The sequence below is a fragment of the Embiotoca jacksoni genome, unplaced genomic scaffold (genome assembly GCF_022577435.1).
Source record: "Embiotoca jacksoni isolate LCO1_2020_lvr unplaced genomic scaffold, fEmbJac1.0.p SCAF_12, whole genome shotgun sequence".
In the NCBI taxonomy this organism is placed as follows: domain Eukaryota; kingdom Metazoa; phylum Chordata; class Actinopteri; family Embiotocidae; genus Embiotoca; species Embiotoca jacksoni.
Genome location: NW_027185252.1, coordinates 3,710,886 through 3,733,769, shown reverse-complemented (window position 1 = coordinate 3,733,769; position 22,884 = coordinate 3,710,886). Strand labels below are relative to the sequence as shown.

The 22,884-nt window shown below is 40.7% G+C and overlaps 1 protein-coding gene across 6 annotated transcripts in view; it reads right to left on the bottom strand.

Annotated features, from left to right (window-relative positions):
* kcnq5a (potassium voltage-gated channel, KQT-like subfamily, member 5a) overlaps positions 1-22,884 on the bottom strand; it is a 92,152-nt gene that overhangs the window by 12,285 nt on the left and 56,983 nt on the right. For 4 of the 6 annotated variants that reach the window (XM_069144259.1, XM_069144261.1, XM_069144262.1 and 1 more), the window contains exons 2-10: positions 18,961-19,051; positions 16,901-17,027; positions 15,282-15,457; positions 14,551-14,676; positions 13,266-13,376; positions 13,041-13,136; positions 8,943-9,037; positions 7,444-7,470; positions 1,470-1,711 (exon numbers count right to left, since the gene is read on the bottom strand). In XM_069144259.1, coding sequence (XP_069000360.1) covers positions 1,470-1,711; positions 7,444-7,470; positions 8,943-9,037; positions 13,041-13,136; positions 13,266-13,376; positions 14,551-14,676; positions 15,282-15,457; positions 16,901-17,027; positions 18,961-19,051 — 1,091 coding nt within the window. Of the gene's footprint in view, positions 1-1,469; positions 1,712-7,443; positions 7,471-8,942; positions 9,038-9,333; positions 9,423-13,040; positions 13,137-13,265; positions 13,377-14,550; positions 14,677-15,281; positions 15,458-16,900; positions 17,028-18,960; positions 19,052-22,884 lie in introns of all 6 variants that reach the window. The other 2 variants (XM_069144260.1, XM_069144264.1) reach the window with 1 other exon arrangement.

The window sequence follows — 22,884 nt, the reverse complement described above, 5'->3', positions numbered from 1 at the left end:
GCCTCAGTGGTTTCAGCTGTGCGGGGCTCATTTGGAGACAGTTTGTTTAATTGTGGGTTTTTTTTTTTTTTACGCTGGTGATGACTTGATGCAAGTGAAATGACCTCATTAACCATGCAACGAAGCAGTTTTCTCTCTTTTTCGAATTTTGTTATTCTCTCATCCCACTCTAACACCATCACGTATACAGCTGTTTGGAAAAGTTTGGGCATTCATGGGAAAATTATATATTTTGTTTATTGAATAAAAAGTAGTAAATACAAACCACTGAAGCAAAAAGACATTAAATCGACCCTTTTTTCAAATGTTATTTTCATTTAATGAACTTAAAAAAAACCCGTGGTAATATTTAACAAACAAAAGCTAGTCTAAGAAACTCACTGAGGATCTGAAGATAAAGCTAACTGATGCCCACTAAGCATAAAGTACTTCCAGTTTGAAATTTCCACTGTCTGAAATGTAATTAAGAAATGGCAGTTGAGGGGAAATTAAGGAACGATGGAAGTCAAGACAAGAAACGTTTCAGATAAAACCTACACGTCTGCTGGATAGAAAAGCAAAAAAACAAACTCTGACATGACTGTGAAGGAGCTGCAGGAAGGTTTAGCAGACAGGATTTGTAGTGAACCGTTCCGGCTTGCAACATTGATGCACAAACAGCGACCGCATGGAAGAATCCTCCGAAGTAAACCTGCATCCTCATTACAAAAGTCAACATCTGTAGTATGCAAAACAACATCTGGATAAGCCAGAGTTGTGTTGGTATTCTTGTGTGGACAGAGTTAAAATAGAGCTCTTTGGCTACAATTAAAAAAAAAGTATGTTTGTAGAAAAAAAGAGCAGCATTTGATGAAAAGAACATCTTGCTGATACGTTGGTACAGGACACATTGTGTAGAGGAAACAATGGTTTCAAGCAAACTCTGGATGTTAATGGCAAGAAACTGAAACCGAAAAGCGGAAGAACAGCGATCCAAAGCACAGCTCAAAATCCACTGAGTTGGAGAGGGAGTTGGACAGCTCAGCTTTTTCATATGCCACAATTACCGTGTATTTAATCATTTTAAATCATGAAATGAAATGTAAGTGCATCACTATTTGAAAAAGGGCTCATTATTTCATGTTTGCTGCAGGGATGACATTAACTTCTTATCACCACATTTTTTTTGTATGTTTGTAAAGTTTGTAATTTGCCAAAGGGGGTGCGCTGAATTTTGAATCCAATTTTGGGAAATTTGTTCCCCGCCTTGTGCATCATCTTCCCAAAATCCAGCTGGACACGCTGGCACATGGTATTTTTTTGAAACTTTCCCATCTCTAGAATAGAAAATCTATTTCTGTGACTTTGAACAAACATCGGGTTCCCCACTTGTGGTCCAATGAGAGATTAAATAAACCTGCTGTACATACAGTACCCTGTATAAAATGGAATATTGTTGTGTTGGTTGGTTACAGTAACTACAGACTCACCATCTGGGACGGCAGTGCGAGTCTGGCTCTTCAACCTCAGCGACGGCCTGAAGCGGGTCCGATCGTTGAAGCTCCAGCTCTTCTGCACCTTGGCGGGGCTCCCGCCCATCAGCTCGCCGCTGCCCGCCACCTCGTTGCCAGGGGAACAGCGTTGGCGGTCGTTGATGGATGTCTGCCTGTTCTTCATGCTCTGACCACGAGGACTCGCCATCCGGACGCGCTCCTTAAAACTCAACTTCTGACTGAGGGAGGGGGAGAGGAAGGGGGAAGATGATAGAGGAGAGGGGAGATAGAAGGAGCAAGAGGGATGGGGGTGATGATCAGAGATGGGTGGATAAGGGAAATTGGGGAAAGATGGAGGCGACAGAGAAAGAGTGTGTGTCATAGAGGTTGGGGTTCATAGAGACACAAGGAGAGAGAGAGAGAGAGAGAAGAGAGAGAGAGAGAGAGAGAGAGAGAGAGAGAGAGAGAGTGAGAGAAAAAAGGGATGCTGTCAACACCTATTTTCCCTTAGAGAGTGAGAAGAGTTCAGAGCGCAGACACGGGGCAATGTTCTGTCTTTTCCTTCAGACCAAACACCATCCATCCAACTGACATGCCCAAAAACACCAGAACAGAGCCGGACTGTCCGCCAAGCCGCCGAAACAAACCCTCAGCGCTGGTTCCTGACGGTGCTGCAATCCTCAGCTGATAATCTATTCATGTAGTACCCTTTTCAAAACATGACTTAATGAGATTTTTAAAGGCGATATGTGAAGCAAGGTAACATCAATACATCATCACCCCATTAATTTAACATTAAGACTACATTAAACAAATGACAGCATTATTGAGAGAGGCCACTGAACATGGTGTTTTCCATGGTTCCATTTATCGAAAAATCTTGGAGGTCTTAACACAAGAACTGTGTTACAAAAAAAACAAAATCCTTTTGAGGCTGTTACTGCAAATCCCTTTCAACATGTTAACAAATATTTACTGGTAAAAGGTTTATCATAAATGTGGTTTTAATATTGTGAAACATGACTTCTGTTACTACAAATATGAATATATTACTAATAAAACCTTATTTCTAATCTTCACTTTTTGACAGTTTAAACAAATCATCAATGGTGGGGATGCAGAAAGTTACTTACTGCAGTAAACTATCATGAAGCTTGAGCAAATAGACCAGCATGCAATGCAGCAGCACAATGGAGAGAGAGATGCAGGGTTCCAGCACATTTTACCATGCCATTATTTTTTACATATTTTTCCAGACCACATTTTCACCTGAATTTCAGAGTTTTAATTCAAAGTGTTTCAGAGTTGTTTTTTGTTTTTTTTATTGTTTTCATTCTTTCCTAACTTACAGACCTGTGAAATATTATTCTTACCTTCTCACACTTGTGTAAAAACCTTATTCAATACTGGTCAGCATATTGCAACACCTTTTCACCAGTATTCAAGGCAGAACTGTACATTATTAGTTCGTACAGTCGCAGCCCTTTTCTGTGGTGAATCTGCTGAATCACGTACACTTTCATCTGAACTGAAACAACCACAAATGCTTAAATCTTAAATACAGTGGAGGAAGCCGAATGGATCTTTTGTCTGTTTCCATTCTTTCCATCTCTGATGTCTGAAATTGCCAAAATTTAGGAGTGGAGTGATGCAGAGAGCATGCCGTAAAATGAGGTAATGAATACCTACATCTGTGAAATGACAGACTGTCATATGTTGTTGGGAGATGAATTATGGTGAAGAGTCCAGCCCCATGAATTACTTGTTTTTAGTTTCTATTCCTTTTTGAGAAATTTTCACAAGTTCATAAATTTTTACAACTGATTATTCATTGCTTCAAAATCAACGAAAAAAAAATGAAAAACCAACAGACCTCGAGCTCAAAAGAATAAAATAAGAAAATATTCATGTGGCTGGACTCATAACAGTTTCTAGGGAGGATAAGGATATTTAGGTGGGCTAAGAGGCACATATATGGATACAAAATATATAAAATAAAGGGGAATTTAGACGTATTTCTACTTTCTCCTCAAACTTTTATTGTATAAACAAAACGTCTAAATTAAAAAAACATTTCCCAATATATGCTCACTTTTTCATTTCTCAAATTACAAACTCTGAAGCAGCATTCGACAATATCCAGCTATTTAATCCATATGAAGTAATAGGGGTTCAACATGCAATTGTTTTAACTGCTGCAAGTGTTGTGAAATATGTTTAATTCTTCCTTTAGTAAAAAGTATATTTTAAACAAAGTATACTTTTACAGTCAGTTTTAGTGGAATTCCCCTTTAATTTGTAACAATGTCTCGTTTGCATTCGACAGGCAGCAGGCAGCAGTCGTCGTCTCAGACAAATTCTCTCATGGTAGAAAAAGAATTGAGGAAGGAGAGAAGAAGGAAGTTCATTAGGTTTTGTTTTGTTCTCCTCCATGCTATTAGTCAGTCATTCCCGCAGGTTATACTGGATTAAAGGCAGGGCAGAGAGGATGCTGGGTAGTGCTGTAGGTACCTCCTATATTTCCGAGAGTACCTTCTGAAGAGTCTCCCATTACTTAGACCCTTGCTAGAGCAAAGGAGGGAGAGATGGATGGACGAGGGGACGGAGGAGAAAGGAGGAAGATTAAAAGAGGAGTTCAGTAGAGGATGGAGAAATTCTCTGCTGTCAATATTGATGCACAGCAAACATTTAGAAAGAAGGTGGACATATTTCAGACAGGGATGGGAATGAATAGAGTGGGTGGATATATACCCACCTGAACTCAGTTTGCTCTCATTTTGAGATGACAAACATATTTATTATATGATTTCACGACACACAACATTTTAGTGTCACCAAAGCTATACGTTTTAAAGCATTGCTCCGCACTTATCCAACCTGGACTCTACTTTCTCCAACACTTCTGACCAGATTCAGAGTGGAGCTACTTTGTTTTGCTCTTAAATCAAGCAGGAAAAGCGCTGAATCAAAAGCCCAAAACACCCAAATTATGTCTTCAAAACATACTGATTGTTCTGTGACACGTGGTGAACACATATCCTGACTATGCCAGTCTATTGCTGCTCTCCAAATGACATACATTTCTTGGTGCGCTTACATGTTCGGACTCTTACCTGTGCAGTGCAGTCATTTATAGAGTAGCGTTGTTGCAAATCGCACACTGCCGTTGTGCACTGACAGGAAATATCCTCAGCGTGTGAACACATCACCAACCAAAACATCTGCAGCTTTAATAATTTTACCAAGAAATTAATGTGTTATTGTTCCCCTCTGTTTAATGCACTAAATAAACACACTGATTCTTTTGTCCAGCAGCAGAAGAGGACAGATGCAGCTTCCTCAGACGCCTTAATTTGAAAATTCTTTACGTCTGTGGCCCCGCCCCCTTCCTCTGCGTAGCCAAGATGGCGACAGTTGCGAGTGAAAACTGTCCAGTGTTTCATACTTCTTTTTTGGACTGTTTTGAGTGCACTAAATGTTTCTGTACTTAACAGTGTGAACACACTTATGCCCTCAAAATAGTAAGTGTTACTACACAAGTACGCCATTTGGAACACAGCATTAGTGTCTTCACTAAAAACTAAGAATAAGTCAGTATTCACATTCAGCTTGGTGAGCTTTGAATAGAATATGACACGTTTGGCAGTTTATTTTTCTTGGTTTGGTGTGAATGGATATTAGAGCTGTGTTGTGGAATAAACAGCACAATTACAAACAAGAACACATGTAAGAGGCACATCTTTTGCCATAAACCTTATTTGACTTTCCAGTGTGGGAACAAGGAAGTCAGCTAAAGCTTTGAATACTCCTTTGAGGAGAAATAGCATCCAGGTTGAAAGTTGTCAATTGAAAGTGACACTTTTTATCCTGTTACTGGGGTTAAATTACTGTAACCAGGAGGTCCAAGCGCGCGCACACACACACACACACACACACACACACACACACACACACACACACACACACACACACAACTAGGCACACCTGTCTACATGTATAAACCAGAGATTAAACCCACATTATCCTTTATTTCATGTTGGCTGCCTCTGCCATTACCCAAGCACACTCACTCACAGCATGATGTCCGCTGCGGCACTTTGTGGTGCGCCGAAATGTTCACTACTGCTTGTGTTTACAAGTCTGCTTAAAACGAAAACCACCAGTCGCTTACGACGGCACCTACCGCCGCCGAGCAGCCGAGAGTCGACAGTCTGTAAAACCGCTAATAACACAGAGTTACAGAGCGTGTTCTCTTTGGTAGAGAAGAAATAGTGGTATAAAGTGAGTCTAATTATGATTTAACACGTGTAAATTGGACTTGGCAGCAAAAAAAGTTTCTGAGAAAAGAAAACCTAATTAAACAAAGCCTTTTAGACACGAGGATTTCTGGGGCTGACTGTTGTTGTGGAAACAACAAACCCTAATTAAATGCTCTTTTGTTTAAGGATGAGAAGCACATTTTGTTTGTGTGTTTGGCTGAGAGTAAACTTATTTTTTTATGCATGTGTGTGTGGCTGTCTTAGGTTTAAATGCCTAAGAAGCTGCTGGCTCAACATGAGGGCCCCAAATGTTGCCAAAGAAGCGCTGCACTGTAAAAACTATACGAGCATAATTAAACTCACAAATCTCTTTCTGTCTTCTTCCACTCTCTAAGAAATTTTCCCTACCTCCCCTCTCCTCTTCCCCCCCTCCCCCCTTTTCAACTTCTCTGTCTCTCCTAGACTTGTGTTTGATGAGTTATATAAATACCATCCCAATGGAAAATGTGCGTCATGGTACAGACATGGTACAGACTCTCCTGTCTTAAAAGGCATGTGCACGCGCACACGCACACACACACACACACACGCACACACACACACACACACACACACACACACACACACACACACACACACACACAGCAAAAACAAAGACGCCCATCACCCTTTCCTGCCTCAGAGTCAAGTGCAGTGAGAGAAATGGCAGTGAAAGGAGGAGGTAGAGAGAATCAGAGGTGGAGATGGAAAAGTGAAAGTTGGAAAAGTGAGGTAGAAATATAGAATTTTTAAAAAAGGAGAAGAAACCTGAGAAAGGCAGCACATTGCACCTTCGCAAGAGGTCATTTTAAGGTAGCTTTTGTGCTATAAATGCAATATAATCGTGTATAATTTAAAAACACAATCGTCTCCACAAACTTTTTCACACAATTATTCAGCAGAACACTTGAGAGAATGTACTTTGTTACACAAATGGAAAATAAATGTTGGCAGGACACCTCTTGTTTCCTTTTATCAGGACAAATCAACCTTGTTATTGCTCCGCTGTCCACTGTAATACTGATGCACATGCTAATTAGCCTGAACTGTTTATTTCATGTCACAGCAGTGTAGCTGCTCTCACTTTTAATATTCCTAACCTTTTCCTTTACTACTACAATTCCAGGTTACAACATTATTGTCATTTTGTCTGGTTAAAATTTTTTTTTTTTTTTTACCTTAAATATGTCAAAACAACATGACAGCCTAAATTTTCTCTAATGATGGTAACATAAAGGGGTTAATAAGGGTTCACACTTTTAGAAAATCAATTAATGAACCAGTGCATCCCAGTTCTTTGATGCCCATTTCAATCCTCAGTCAATTCACCAGCCAAATGTCAATATAGAAATAAATTTACAAAAAGAGTAAATTAGTCCATAATGTGACAGCAAATCTATAATCAAAAATTAATGGAATTAAAAATAGACCAAACAACCCGGCAAACCAGATAAGAGCCGCTATCACAGTTTTTAAAATGACATGACATACATGAGGCTAATTGTATCACAAGACAAGTGTGTCTATTTGTGTGTGTGTTTCTGTGTGTGTGTGTGTGTGTGTGTGTGTGTGTGTGTGTGTGTATGTGTGTGTGTGTGTGTGTGTGTGTGTGTGTGTGTGTGTGTGTGTGTGTGTGTGTGTCTTTGAAGGTGTGAGCTGAGAGTTGTACAAACCTGTATGTAGTCTCTCCCTGCTCTTTCCTTCAGGGGTTAGTGGGTCAGAGAGGAGGAGACAAAGGAAGAGAAATCAGTATTCCAGCAGATTAAAATAGTATTATACAGATGTTTCCACTAATGGATATGGGAGGCATCAGGCCAAAAAGGAAGCAAGAGGAAAGAAAACTTCAATTCAGTGGGGCTGATTGTTTGCAAGCACATGCAAGCTGTGTGCATGCACAGTGAGAAGCATTAGAGACAGACATGGAAATCAGAAAGGTAAAGATCTAAACCTGGTGTGTATATGTTTGTAAAATGTTCTCTTTCCAGAAATGTTGGACAAAACAAATGTCCATGAATCACTGAACTCATATTGATGCCAAAACTGTATTTTGTTTGGTACAACCAAGGGGCAACCAACAGTGAGGTCACACATTAGTTTGTGAACTGCTGTTCTGAAGCCTCGAGTTCAGATCCAGAACGGACCATATTTGGACGAGCTGAGGAGAAGGGAGAGTTGGCTCTGACTTGATCTGATTGGAAACCTGAAGAAACTAGGCCCCGCCCACCTATAGCGGAAACCTGACTTCAACATAGGCCTGTCAATCAAACAGACACGCCCCCAAACATACCGTTCTTTGAGGCCTAATATCTAATTAATGATTGGATTATTTTCAGATGGTCCACCAGAAAACTGATAAGAAGGAGCGACTTTAGCAAATGACACCATAATGACTTGTGTGAAAAATATATAGAGCTTGTATTTCATGACAAGTTGAATGGGAGTCTATGGAACCAAAGCCTTTTTGAAGCGAACCCCTGGTGGCCCTCAGTGGTAATGCATTATATGTTACTTCTGCATTGGCATCACTTGTCAGAGCCAGAAGCTACGTCCACTTTTATACACAGTCTATGGGTACAACTCTCCAACTGCTTCTGTTGCTGCCTAAAACCCAAAATGTGGATTTTGATTCTATTTTTACCCAAGTTGACTGCAGTATTACAATTAGCTTGAAACTAATAAAAGCCTAAATTAATAATTGTGCCATATGACTATCAAAAGATATTCAAAGTTACTTTATTCTTCTTATTCGGTTTTTTAAATAATCCTATAGTTTGTAAGAACCTTACTGCATGTAAGCATTTTCAACAATAAACACCTATAAAATGTACACCACCTCCAAAAATATAATCATTAACAGAATACCTTAGCAAATACCAAACAGCAAGAGATTTAATCACCAATTATAAACACTGCATTATGTGTGCATGTGTCTGAATGTGAAAAGGGTGTTGAAGGTTATGCATGCCAAACAAAGCATCCCCGATTGAGAAAAAAAGGTTAATGCAGGCACGAAAAAATGGTCACAATGCTTCAAAGCAATGAGTCGTCAGTGGAACAACTGTTGAAGCTACACCAATGGAGACGAACAGACACCAGCTGAAGAGGAAGAGATGAACACGAGGGCTGAGCAGCAGCGGCAGCCATGTTTGTAAGTCTGTAAGTTGTTACCTACTTGGCGGGGCTGCAGGTATGCAACGCCTTCAAATGAGGCTTCCAGGTAGCAATGGAAACCGAGTTCTCATCAGCAGCATAACTACGCCAGACACACTACGTGCAGAGTCGACAGGATAAATAAAGTAATGGTAAATTAAACAATGAATGGAGTGAAGTGTGGGAGGAAAAACAAAATTTTAAAAAGGGAGGGGGGCGAGGGAGGAGCGTTTAAGTCAGGTAGGAAATGAGAGAAGGAAGGTGAAGAGGGAAAAACAGAAAAAACTGATTAGTGTTTTTTGGGGGATGTGTTGATGCATTGCGGCTGGGGGGGTGGTGAGGGGAGGGATGGGATGTCGGAGGGAGGTGGGGGCGGTGATGGTGGTGGTGGTGTTGGTGGAGGGGATACATGCCTGAGGGGGGGGAGGGCACTTTGGTAGTGGTGCCAGGTGGCTCTGAGGTAGGGACGAGCGCCGTCGGTGGAGTACAGACGCCAAGCCGCCTGGGTGGTGGTGGGTGGGTGGGGTAGGAAGGGAGGGAGGGAGGAAGGGAGGGAGGGAGGGAGCAGAGAGGGACAGGACGCGCACAAACACACACACACACACACACACACACACACACACACACACACACACACACACACACACACACACACACACACACACACACACACATTCACATGTACACACACGCACATACACGACACAGAGGGGCGATGGCACAAACATGGTGAGGAGAGAGGGAGTGAGATTTATGTGAACATGTGACAAACACAGGGCAGTTGAGGGGATTGTAACCAGCTGGCAGACATGTCAGAGGTCCTCAATGTGGATATGAAGAGTAGACCATGTCAATGACAAACAGTTGATTTTTTTTTGCCATTTGGGTTCAATTAAAATGTTAGGACACATTTTAGATCGAGCCAAAACCAGTGAAATTTTCCAAATAACTAATTCCCAATTAAAAAAAATCAGGATGACGGATGGATTAGATTTTAACCTATGGACATCGGGTGTTTGCCGATACAGTAATCCAGCCAATACTATTTGAAGTTTAACAGGGTACAAGAAGCAACATCATTATGTATTTTAAAGGGAAAATTCTCGCTTTTATGCAGATGTCAAATACTGTTGATGGTATATGTTGTCAATTGATGCAAAAAAAAAATTCCTTAATAAATTCTCTACCTGTCTGGGAAACAGCTGCAAAATCTGTTGTTCTACCAGTATCCTCCTCAAAAACAAAACAAAACCTTGTTCCTGTTGCTTGCACTGCATCTGTCTTAGTTTTCAACAATGAAAATGGCATCCCAAAATATGGGAGCAGAGGCTGTTACGGAGGAGGGTGTATTTGACAGGGTTTTTGGTTGACTTGGATATTCAGCCAGATTTATATGAGTATATAGTTGAGGAGATGCAGTAGAGAGAGGCTGACGTTGTGGCTGTATTAGCCTTGCAGGAGGATATGACCGGTTAGGACCATCCAGAAACTGAGCTGTTGAGACCAAACAGGTGGTGCGCCTTTGCTCAAATTGCCCTCCAATCCTGACAGAAACTTAATCAGAATCAATCTGCTGTAATAACGTTCCCCCCAAAAAATTGAGAAAATAGCTTGGTACACTGTAGTCTAAAAATGGACACAGGGTTTTGTTTATTGGTGCTCACACATTTGTCTGTGCATTTAGGCCACATACTGAGTTTGTGTGGTCATAAAGTTTGGTCTTTATGCCATCGGGATCCTCATAGCAACATACAACAAATGCAGGATTTATAATTTCGGTTCAACAGGAACCATACTTTGCAAACAAATGAAAGTGATTAGAAAGTTCTGCAGAAACTTCAAATGTCCAACACAATCATTTTCACAAGGTGGCTTCTTTAAATCCTAAACATTATTAATTTAAAGCTGACTGAGCCTCTTCAATGGTGCCAGGTGTGATTACAAGTTTTTGTGGTATGACCCCAATGCCTAAATATAAACACTTAACACAGAGAGGTTGGAAAATGAACACCGGCCACCTGCCGAGTGCTGGTCAAATTTGGCTGCCGGTTGTGTCGCGCCCCTTGAGGCCATTTTAAAGTCATTGGGTGATTTAATCTCACTAACGGTTTCAGTAATTGATATTTAGAATTGACCAGCTACTCAGGCTCGATGACAGTGGTAATTTTCTACCGTGCATAGAAACAGAGACAAACAGAACAAACAGTGATTTAAAGCAGGGAGTGCTGTGTGAGATGGGGGAGTGAAGTGGCAGACAGAAGAGTGAAGTTATCCACAAATTGAACACATTAAAGCTGCTTCCAAGTCTCCCTTTTACCTGTTGAGGAAAATGTTATGAGATTGACAGATAACAGATAGCGACCAGGTTGTTGATACAGAGCCGATAAAACAGACACAAAGTCAACACACACAGGATTAATTGCTAACTTAGTGGGTCTTTGTCAAGCCTGACAACAGATATGTATTCATAACAAGAAGGACTGACAAAACTCTGCTGAGATATATTTAATTATTAACGTGAATATTTATGAAAATATGCCACCAATTTCACAGTGAGATCTTACCCATCATCTAAACCATCATCTAAACCATCATTATTTGGAAGGGAAACAGAAGTTGTATGCACCCGTATTGTGAGTTTACAGTGAGCCGTACATGTCCATCGCTAAATTATATTCAGTGTAGTCAGTCAAAGTCAAGATTTAATGTTTTAAAATATAATGTTTGTCATCAGGAAATTGCCATCACAGATGAAAAAGTATCAAGAAACTGTAGCCAGTTTACCACGAATGGTAATGAATCATTTACAAATTGGGAATGATGGTAAAATTGTATCCATGTACTCATATAACTTTCATTTAAATGAACACCGGGCTGATCAACACTTTAAACAGCGTTAAAACTTTATGGCTGGCACCCGGCTGTTGATTTCCACTGGTCTATTTCAGCTGATATATTTGCATGATTATGTGATTGACAATAATTGCTTGATTGCTTCATTAAACACTTGACACAATGGATTATGGGAAACTTAAGGCAGAAAATACACTTCTTGCCTTCGTTTGTTGGTGCGATTGGAAAGAGAGATGTCTCGTCAGCCTCCGGTGACATATTCAGTCTAGAAATCCCTTTGATTCAGACACAGATGCAATCTTTGACAACAAACAGTTTGGGTAACAATTTAGATCTCCGGGGTTATTTCCACTTCCAAATATGTAGCTTTGAAAACTGGGTCAGCTGTGGAGTTTAGGACGTAAAGTCTGATTTATTGCTTGTGTTGCTCGGCCCAGGAAGTTGTTGTCTAGCTGTGTGTCTAACAGCTGGTACACAACAGACTATGAATATTTCTGTATTTTGACAGTGGTTGGTTTCATATTATCGTTAATAATACAGATGTTGATAACATCTGAAACAATACTGTGGGGCTCCCGTGAGTAAAAATTTGGATTTCATAATTTAATGGAAAAATTATAAAAGTAAGACAGAAGAGAACAGACACACAGTCCACAGCAGATATGTATTGTTCATTAGAAAGCAACGCCGCCGGTTGTGTGTATTACAATGAGAGACGGTTTGGAAGAGCGTCCGCCTGGGGAATAATCGCCATGGAAACGGCCGATAAATCCCAGCAGTGTGTGTTGCTGTTGGACCTGAAAGACGACAGCGTGCCTCACACACCGTTAGTCATCATCGACTGCACACCCTGTCAGCCCAGAGAAGGGCAAAATACACACACACACACACACACACACACACACACACACACACACACACACACACACAAACACACACACTCGTATTAAGCACACTCTGTATGAAACGCCATCCGATAGGCGCGAGGCACACCCACACATCAACATATTCCTGACACACTCATCAAAGAGGAAAGAGGAGACACACTCACACTGTTATTCCAACACAGCGGGCGGCTCAGAGACACTCAAAACAGACATGAACGACATACGAACACACGAACATTTACATATTAAGGGAAGGAAAGTTCTCTGCTTTCATGCCGGTCCTCAGCTGCTGCTGCGAAATATCACTAAGAGGTGAAGTGTGTTTGTTCTCCGCATGTGTGTGTATGTATGTGTGTGTGTGTGTGTGTGTGTGTGTTTACCTGGATCAAGCTGGCAGCTGGGTTTCTTCTTTTTTCAAAGTGCTTCTGTCGATGCTGCTCCTGCACCTTCAGGGCAAAACCTGACCCCAAGATACCCTACATGCAGAAAACACACATGCAAGACCGGCGTTTGAATTTTTTTCCCCCCTTCTCTCATTAGCCATTATTCTTTGTAGATTATTCTGAAGAAATAAATGTACTATCAGTCACATGTTTTCCACTCACAGCTGGCAGGGCGAAGAAAGAGATCCCTAGCAGAGCAAAACCAGCTGATAATAACCGTCCTGTCCACGTTTGCGGGGTCTTGTCACCGTAGCCAATGGTTGTCAGGGTGATCTGAAGGGTCAGAGGTCAACCATGTTATAACAGACATTCAATAATCTATTCTATAGCGTTGCAGTAAATCCTGATTTGGGACACCGAAATGAAACGGTGGGCGGTAAATATTTCCGGCTATTAGTGTTGTATGTTGGGAGGATATCAGACATGACGTCCACATTCACCAAAGTAAGAGGACACACACATACAAACTTTTGTATTTTGGTGCACCGTCTTCTTCTTTTTCTTCTTTCCTCGAACTCCTTGGAAGCCTCAGAGGTTTTTGTGATGACACAAGCTGTGTGGATTTCAGCTGTTCACTTTAATACTACATTTAAATTCAGTTTTTGCTCCACAAAATGCTGAATTTAAATCGTCAGATTACTTCAGTTCTATTACCAAATTATTGATTTGCTTTGCTTGCTTTCACAGTTAACACTAGCCAAACAAAACACTGGATAACCAGCTTGGCGACCCTGTGAATTCAATTATCATAGATGGTCAGTCATCTTTCACTGCTGTTGCTAAGATTTAAAGACTTTTCAAACTTTTAAAAATTTCAGACTTTCAAAGACTCATAAATCTCATAACATTATATGGCTAAACTTCAGCTTTTCACAAAAGTGACATAACAGCTTTTAGTGTCTACCAGAGAGAAAGATGCTCCAAGACCACAGAACAGGGGAAGGTGTGTCTGAGTGTTATTCCCACAAGCCCACAAACGGGTCAGTCGCACCTGGCAGCTGCAGAAAATTGAATTTATTGATTGGGCCATTTCTTGTTTGCTTGTCTGTTTCCACAATTTTCAAGGGAGGATAGAGGAGGAAACAGTGCAGTGAAGCCAGCCAAGTGTGACTGTAAAGACCGTTCTTGCTGGTTTCTGTATCGCAGGTGTCATTAAGGTCAGACCAAAACTGTAGATGGAAATATATCACTGTTGTCAGATAAAAGCAGATGAGCTCTGGTTTTGCTGCTTTTTGGGGATTTCGCCTGGAAATTTCTGGGTTTCAGAACAGCTTCAAATCACAGGCAAGATACGACTGCATTTAAAAGGATATAATAGACAAATTGTATGTTTTAGGATGTTGTATTTGTCCTGTGATGTGTGTGTGTGTGTGTGTGTGTGTGTGTGTGTGTGTGTGTGTGTGTGTGTGTGTGTGTGTGTGTGTGTGTGTGTGTGTGTGCCGCTCACCGTTCCCCACCACAGGGCGTCAGCGTAGGTAGCAAACTCCTTGTTGAATTCTTTCTCCACCAGATAGACCAGGAAGGAGGAGAAGATTAACACCAGGAACCCGATATACCAGGCAGTCACCAGCTCCTGCACGACACAAACATCATAAAAAAAAACAAAAAACATAATTTCCTAGAAATAAAGAGTCACGCAGTGTTTCACACCGTTGGAAAGATAAAGATAGTTCGTCGGTCCATTTGGGGATGAGAAATTTGTGTTTTTCACCATGCAGGACTGGGCACGGAAAAGCACAGATGATTGTTTTGCAATAACTTTGAGTATACTGCAATATAGTGGAGAAAAACACCTAAATTATTTGCTTATTTGTTTATTTACTTTCAGAATGGTCTTAGTACTTTTGCATAAGTAAATGAATACTTTCTCCTCTGCTATAATTATCATATTGTGAATAAACTCTCCACTCGTGAACTTTACAGTATCCATTTTCTCAACAAAGATGTTTTTGTAGCTTGAATGAATTAAGTTCCTCAGTTAATATTACAAGTACATGTCTGCAATTAGGAATCAGTTTCAACCCTAACTGGACAGACAAAAACAGACCACCTAGATAATCTAAGAAGGAAATATACAGACAAAAGGGGATACCACTGTAGTTTTTAAACAAGTGATTTCAACTCCAAAAATGAAAGTTGAAATGAAGAGACACAGTTCAGACTAATAACTCGCCTTACCTTACTATGTGCATAAACTACAGAACCGAGCAGTTTCCAGGTCCCACCCCTGCGGTCCATGCGCACCATGCGCAGGATCTGAAGGAATCGAAGGCTACGCAGCGCAGAGGTGGCGAAGATGTTACCCTGACTACCAGCTGAAACCACAGCAACCGAGGCAATAAGTACGATGATGTCTGGGGAGTAAAAGAGTGAAAATTAAAGGTCACAGGTTCCACAATGTTAGCAACAGGAATTGCGGTTGACTCACCTACTTTCTAAATACATCCACCCAGCTACCCATCCATCACCTTTAGAAGTACTATTGATCCACTACAAGCTGTTTGTTTCCTGTTCTCTCTCTATTTGTCTTCTTCTTTCATCCTGTCTACAACCTGAAAATGTCACACTTCTTCTTTGCTTGTATTTACCAGCAGACTGTCTACTTCCTTACTGGAGGAAAGAAAAAGGAGCGATAAAGAACCGCAATCTTGAATTTTCCTGCTCGTCTGATAGTTTTTTCAATGACAGGATAGTGAAGAAGAAATTTTAAAAACAGCATCTGTCCATAATGGCAAAAAAAATGCTACTACTGGTTAGCAATCCCTTAAAATCACACAATAACATGTAGTACAAGCAATGACTTGCCAATCAATTGTCAATCTAAACTGTGTAAAGACTGATGTGATATCACCAGGGAAATATAAATCCTGAGAAAAGCCTGAACAAATACAATAAAGGTGTTTGGAGTTGTGTGTGATACACCTGTCAATTCACTGGAGGATACCGTGTCAGGGTCACGTTTTGCCTCGTCTATAGGTGAAAAGTACTTCAATATATGAACAGGGTCTAAGAGGAAGGTCATGTAATGGAGGTCATGTGACGAAGCACAAAGGATGACAGGCCTGTCAATGAGAGACTATGGAGCCACAGCCTTTTTGGAGCCAACCTCTGGTGGGACTCGTTGGTATTGCAGTTTAAGATACTCCTACTTTAGCCTACTTTTTCAGCGCCAGAAGCTACATCCACTTTTATATACAGTCTATGGAACAAACAAAGGACATTTGTGTTCAAATGGAGTTCGTGAGCTCGTGGTTTCAACATGGGAAGTCGTGTGCACCGTATGCTTGCCTTTCAAATGGTTAAGTCGTGACACCGTTGCTAGGCAGCAGCAGCATGTACGGCGTCTAGAAGCCACAGAGGCTAACAATTTAGGAAGCTAACAGGTGGGTTAAAGTGATATAGAAAATGCAAAGGCACCGCAGGAAAAGATAAGGACGTTGGGAAAATCGTAGGCTATTATCTAAGTTATGAAGACAAATTCTACATGACTGAAATTACAATATATTAGTCTAATATCAAACGAAAAATGAACTTTCATGACCATTTCCGTAAACGTAAGGAAACACGTCACAACTTGTGAACTCGAGGCTTAGAGAAAAAACTTTGTTCCGACGTCCTTGAATACCAAAAGAGGGCGGAGTTCATACGGACTCTTCTGTTCGCGGTAAATATGACCCCATTTGAACACAGCAATTCACCCAGATGACCGGCTGTTCCCGTCCGCAACAAAACAAAAGTCATCATGACTTTCTTTGACTTAATGTGAGTAGGTTATGTACGTAACATATTTAACCTACCTATGACACAGAACGGTTTCCTGGCAAAGCGGAGGCGTCCCTGCCAGCCCCGGTAGCGGCAGCAGCAGCCAGCACTCCAGATCCTGATGATGTACTCCAGCCCAAACACTACAATCATCACAAACTCCTGCGGGACACACACACACACACACACACACACACACACACACACACACACACACACACGCAAACACACACAGTTTCACATACTTAAATATTTTCAAAAGCTCAGCATCATAAAGACAGTCACAGCGAAAGGTCGTGGATTGAGCTCACTTTGTTGCTAGGCTTTTGTGTACTGTGGCTCGAACACTGAAACCACTGTAGAAAACACGTGTCCTCCGTCACACACACAAACACACACACCAATCCTCCTCCTATAACTATTATAAAGGTCCATATGAGATAAATGCGAGAAAAAAAACATGACTTGCATTGTCATTACTATGCTCGAGAACATCTTTATGGGTGTGCTTTATAGCCGCTGAGCTAAACATTTTGACGTGTGCTGGCAGGAGAAGCACAGGTTCAATTAATAACATTACTAATGGATGTGTTCCAATTAGATGTGCCAGTTATTACGCATGCAGGCTCACTGGCTGGGCTCGCAGTGACGCTTCAGTGGAACAGAGTCATTGATGTTGTTATTAGTTACAGCTGTGCGTTTCCTGTCACGACAGTTTAGATGTCTGCAGTGACGGAGGCTCTTTGCACCACAGACATTTTGACTTGTTATGGCGGGAAAAGCACAGGCAATGGCTCAGTTCCAACAAGCAATCATTTTTAAAGGCATTGGTAACACCTGCACTTTTCCTGTTATGACGTGGCAACATTTAGACTGTAGAAAAAAGTATTTTTCTTTATATTATTAAATAGTCACATAAGTTGTAACATAAGAAAACTTTCCTTTAAAGCAGTAATTTGTCATTTTAGGAAATCTGCTCAATCTTTTTAGGCTGAGAGTGACGTGAGAAGAACAATACAACTGTCATACGTCAGATTTTCATATACTGAAAGTTTGGGGAAACAATAAGCCTGGTTTAGGCGAAAAGGTTCAAATAAACATTGACAAGACTCCAGGAAATCACTTGAGGAAAAGTGTTAATAGTTAATAGCCCGCTGTAACAGATTAAATTGACAAGATATAACGTGTTAATTAGTGAACTTTAAAGGTACTGGCAGGTGGATTTTATACCCAGCTTTCACTGTCTATGGTAAATTAACAGATTCAAGGCTAAAAAAAAAAAAAAAAGGGCAGGACAGTTCCTTCAATGGTTTGCTGTGTTCTGGGAATCATGCACACAAACTTGGACACAAAAATGTTTTTTACACTTCAGAAATCTCAAAACCTGGGCTAAAAAAACAAAACGGTCTGCACGGTGAAGAAAGTTTGATTTTCCTGAGAGCAATATGTTGTTGTTCATCTACTGCTGTTTGCAGTTTATTTGTGCTGCACTGTTTTTTCCCCACCTGCTCTGTTTTTTATTGAATTTCTGTTTAATCACATCTGAGGCACAGACTTGTTAGACTAAATTGTAACAACATAATGTTGATGGTTCAGTAACAGGGGACCCATCATTACAGTCTATTGTAGTGCGGGGAATGCACAATCAGCATTTATAATGCAGACCTCGGCATCACTAAACCGCACACAAACACACACATTTGTAACCTTCTTTCTTTGTGAGGATCCTCAATGACATAATACCATCGACCCTTACAACTAAATGCCTATCAGTGAATCCTGAACCCTCGAAGTCTTAACTCTCAAACAGCCTTTTGAAGGTCTGTCTCACAATTTTCTTTCCCCACTTTTAATTAATTTTCACACAGCCAAGGTCTAAAACTCAGATGGCACACACATACTTTACACTCAATGACTAATATAAGATTCTTTCATTTAGAATCTTGAACGCACACTCACTTTCATTACTATTAATTTATGACTCAATATAATAAGAATATGATGTGAACTCAAGAAGCACTCTCCTGGAGACATGCTGACTTGAATACACTTAATGGTTTGTGTGCGTGAGTGTGTGTGCGCGCGTGTGTCCTACCAGGATGAGCAAGCAGTGTGAGGAGAACTCCTGGTGAGCAGGGATGGTGGAAAACACAGAGAGAACCAGACATCCAAAGACCAGGATGAACCTGTGGAAAAAACACACATAGGTTTAGGCTCATTAGCCCTGGTAACACACACACACACACACACACACACACACACACACACACACACACACACACACACACGCACACACGCACACACGCACACACGCACACCTGCACACCTGCACACCTGCAACAATATACACACACAAACACACAATGAATATCTGAAAGCACTAATTCATCCTGTGCCAGGCTGCATTGAGCAGGATTCAAACCATTATGAGCGTCATTAGGACGAGGCTGAGCAGTGTTTAAAGCTTCACTCAAGATTGTCAGATGATTTGTTAGATTGACTAAAGGCAAAAATAATCATTGTAACACTGGCTGAAGAAGCAGCTGGTGTGCACGTGTTTGCATTCAATAAAATGTTTTCTATTGCAGGCTAGTTATTCTATAGGAGAAAATAATGGGATTTAAAAGCGGTGATCTATAAGTTTCATGGTGACATCCATTCTTTTAGATTTGTTTTTCATCTGCCAAAAGATATCAGCTCAAGTGACTTGAAATATTTCCCTTCAACCTTTTGGGTGTTGCTCAAGGAACGTCGACCACTCGGATAGCAGCCGAGCGGCTACACCACCTGAGCCACAAGCAGCTGGGATAAAGTTTAAAGTTCTATAAAGGACACTTTTCTTTGTTGTGCCACGGTGGCTACTGCTGTCGCTGGAAACAGTTCCAACAACACTCACTTCCTATTGGTGTCTATCTAAGCAGATAATTTTGGTTTTATTGGACCAGGATTTCAGATATGAACAAACACAATCAACAACCTTGTTTGTGATGCCCACAAATGTCTCTCCGGTTACCAGTCTTTATTGACGTAACTGTCTACTGAGGAAATAGTCTCTTACCATGTGGAAAAACATGGAACGATTGACATTTTAAAATTAGATTAAATTAAATTCCACAAAGAAAATCCTGTTAACCTACACTGTATTAGGGTGAAGACATGTCAGAGGTCATATTTAAAAACCTACGAATGTTGAACCAAAATGATACCAGTGGAGGTAACAATCACAATTTTGTAATTTAATTTCCATTTAACGTCTTAAAATCTGCTGAATTCATCAAAAATAAAATAAATAAATGCAGTTGTGTGATACCTATAGAATTGACAGTGATATTAACGTGTGGACGTGTAATAACACTGAGAATAAATCTCCATTAAACACGGTTCCTACATAGATGATAAACACACACTGCATCAGTCCTCATTGTACAACCGGAGCCCTCCCCTCTGTCTCAATGCTGCCTGCAGGGAAACCTCTCAGTCCCATACAAGTCATATGGTAACTTGGTTAATGAGCAAATACAAATTAAAATTCATAAGGCAGCTTCCAGGCAACATATGCACTGGCTAGCAGTCCCAGCCTGACTTTCTTCAGAGCATCTCTGAACTGTTTTCCTTTTTTTTTAAGATGCCATCTGTCTCCCTGATATTTATGGTCGTGTCTCTACAGATCGTCGAGTGTTTGTTTTCTGTGTACAGACTGTGCTCCGGTTTAATTTCCTGCTCATTTTCAGGACAAAGTGTGTCTTAGTTGTCTCTTTTATGTGCTTTATTTACCCCTCCTTCCTCACTTCCCTCCTCACCTCATCTCTCCCTCTCCCACATCTCTGCTTCACTTCACCTTCCTCTCTCCCCGGACCCCACTAACCATCACTTTGTATCTTCCCCTCCTCTGGCTCTCCTGGATGATGAATGCCACCATTTATTTTCCACGGGATCCACAAGGAATATGACAAGGGAGCTGATTGTGCACGTGTGTGGGAACATTGTGCGCACTGTGGCTGCAGAGGAGGACTGATAGTTCCTAACTTCCATTGCACATCTGCATCTGATAGCGGCTCCTTCTCTAATAGCTCTTTACTGTCATGCAGACAGACAGCACAAAGAGCAGACTTACAAACAGCAGCCAGTTTGTGTGTGTGTGTGTGTGTGTGTGTGTGTGTGTGTGTGTGTGTGTGTGTGTGCGTGTGTGTGTGTGTGTGCGTGTGTGTGTGTGTGTGTGTGTGTGTGTGTGTGTGTGTGTGTGTGTGTGTGTGTCTCTGTGATTAACCAGACTACTAACTGGTGAAAAAAAATGCAACCTCTTCACTTCCATTTTTGTTTTCATTTATCAATGTGCACTTATGGTCCAAAGCTCCAGGGGAAGAAAGTAAACAAACTTTGGGATTAAATTGTTTCTTATGGAGTTAAAAAGGTCAAGAACTCATGGTCAAGCTCAAATTTGATTATTTTATGTTGTTTTATTGTGTAAAAATGAAAAGAAACTACTTTTATAAAAGCACTGTGCTCTGTCCACGGTCCATTTTTATTTTGTTTGTCCATTCGGTGGATGTATAAAGCACTTAAAGTACACTCCATCTCCACTGCTTGTTACTTTAGAAGGTGCACTGCTGTCTAAAAGTGTGTTACATTAATGTCACATCTAAACTACAGAATAACAACGGGCTTTTCACCCCTTCTTCAAGTCGGTACTTTTTGGATCAGGAATAAACTTTTTTGCCCTCTGACAACACATCACACATTTCTGAAAGCTGTAAGTACTTATTTTTTTTTTTAGCTTAAGCTATCTGAGTGCCACAAATGTCACTGTAAAGTGTCCACATAAACAGTTTTTTTTTTATCCTCCTGACAGGACAAGGAACAAAGTTAAGAGCATCTGGTTCAGGTGCAGTTTTTGGTTTGTATGTGGGTTCTGAAAAGCACTCATAGTATGCTGTAATTATAACAAAAAAACAAAAAAAAGAAGCTTTTTTTGGACTGAGCTGCGAGTGTGAAAAGAGACGGACTGCAAATGTGAGGTTACCTTGAGGCTTTACAGGCGTCTGTGGCATTAGAAAAGTTTGGTGAAGTACAGTATGCACAACTTAAAGGTAGTGACTCCTCGGGAATGAACCAAAGTTCAGGAATCTTGTGGACTGACTGCTGATATTAGCTGGCGTGATCTCAGAATTACGCTAATGAGTTCAGCTGCGGAGCTGCGTGGTGAGGCTCTCTGGTGTCAGCTGATCTGATTGACCTTTTAGCCGATCTGAAACCTTTTAGATATTCAGATATCCTCAACACAAAGGAGGAAGACTAACGGTAAACAAAATGCTTTTTGAAGATGCGCTTGTGAAAAGAAACCTAAAGTCAACCTGTGTGTGTGTGTGTGTGTGTGTGTGTGTGTGTGTACTGCCTGTGTGTGTGTACTGCCTGTGTGTGCAGACAAATTGTTGAGTCTCAACTGAATAGATAAACTAAATTCTCCAGATTGTTCTGTGTGTATCGTTACTTTTTAGAAACTTAGAACATACTGAGGAGCTGAAATAATAATTAAAAAAAAAAAAAAGTACATTAAAAATGTACTTTTAATTTAGCAAATCACACAACTGTGTGTTTGTATTGTTTACCAACTGAGTCACTTTTTCTGAAAGCACTACTTGCCCATTTAGGAGTACGTTAAAACAGATCTGTTAAAAAAAAGAAAATCACCCTCCCACTTTTTTGTAATAAAAAGCTCGGTTGAATGTCAATGTACAAATGAAATCTCTCTTTGTATGTCCAATTGCATATTTTCAAAAAGGGGTTTTCATCAAGGTCTCAGTTTCACACAAAAGTCCTCGTGATTCTGCTGTAGTGTCTCTATTACATTTCAGAAGCAGGCTTTGAGTGAATAAATGAAAAAGGCTGAAGTAACACAAATCAAAGCGAATACCGAATGCCTGAATACTTCTGTGTTCGGGGACCTTGATTACGGCCTTGAATGCGAAATCAGTCCATCAATTGAAACTGAATGGCTTTTGCAATTTACATCCAGATAGAG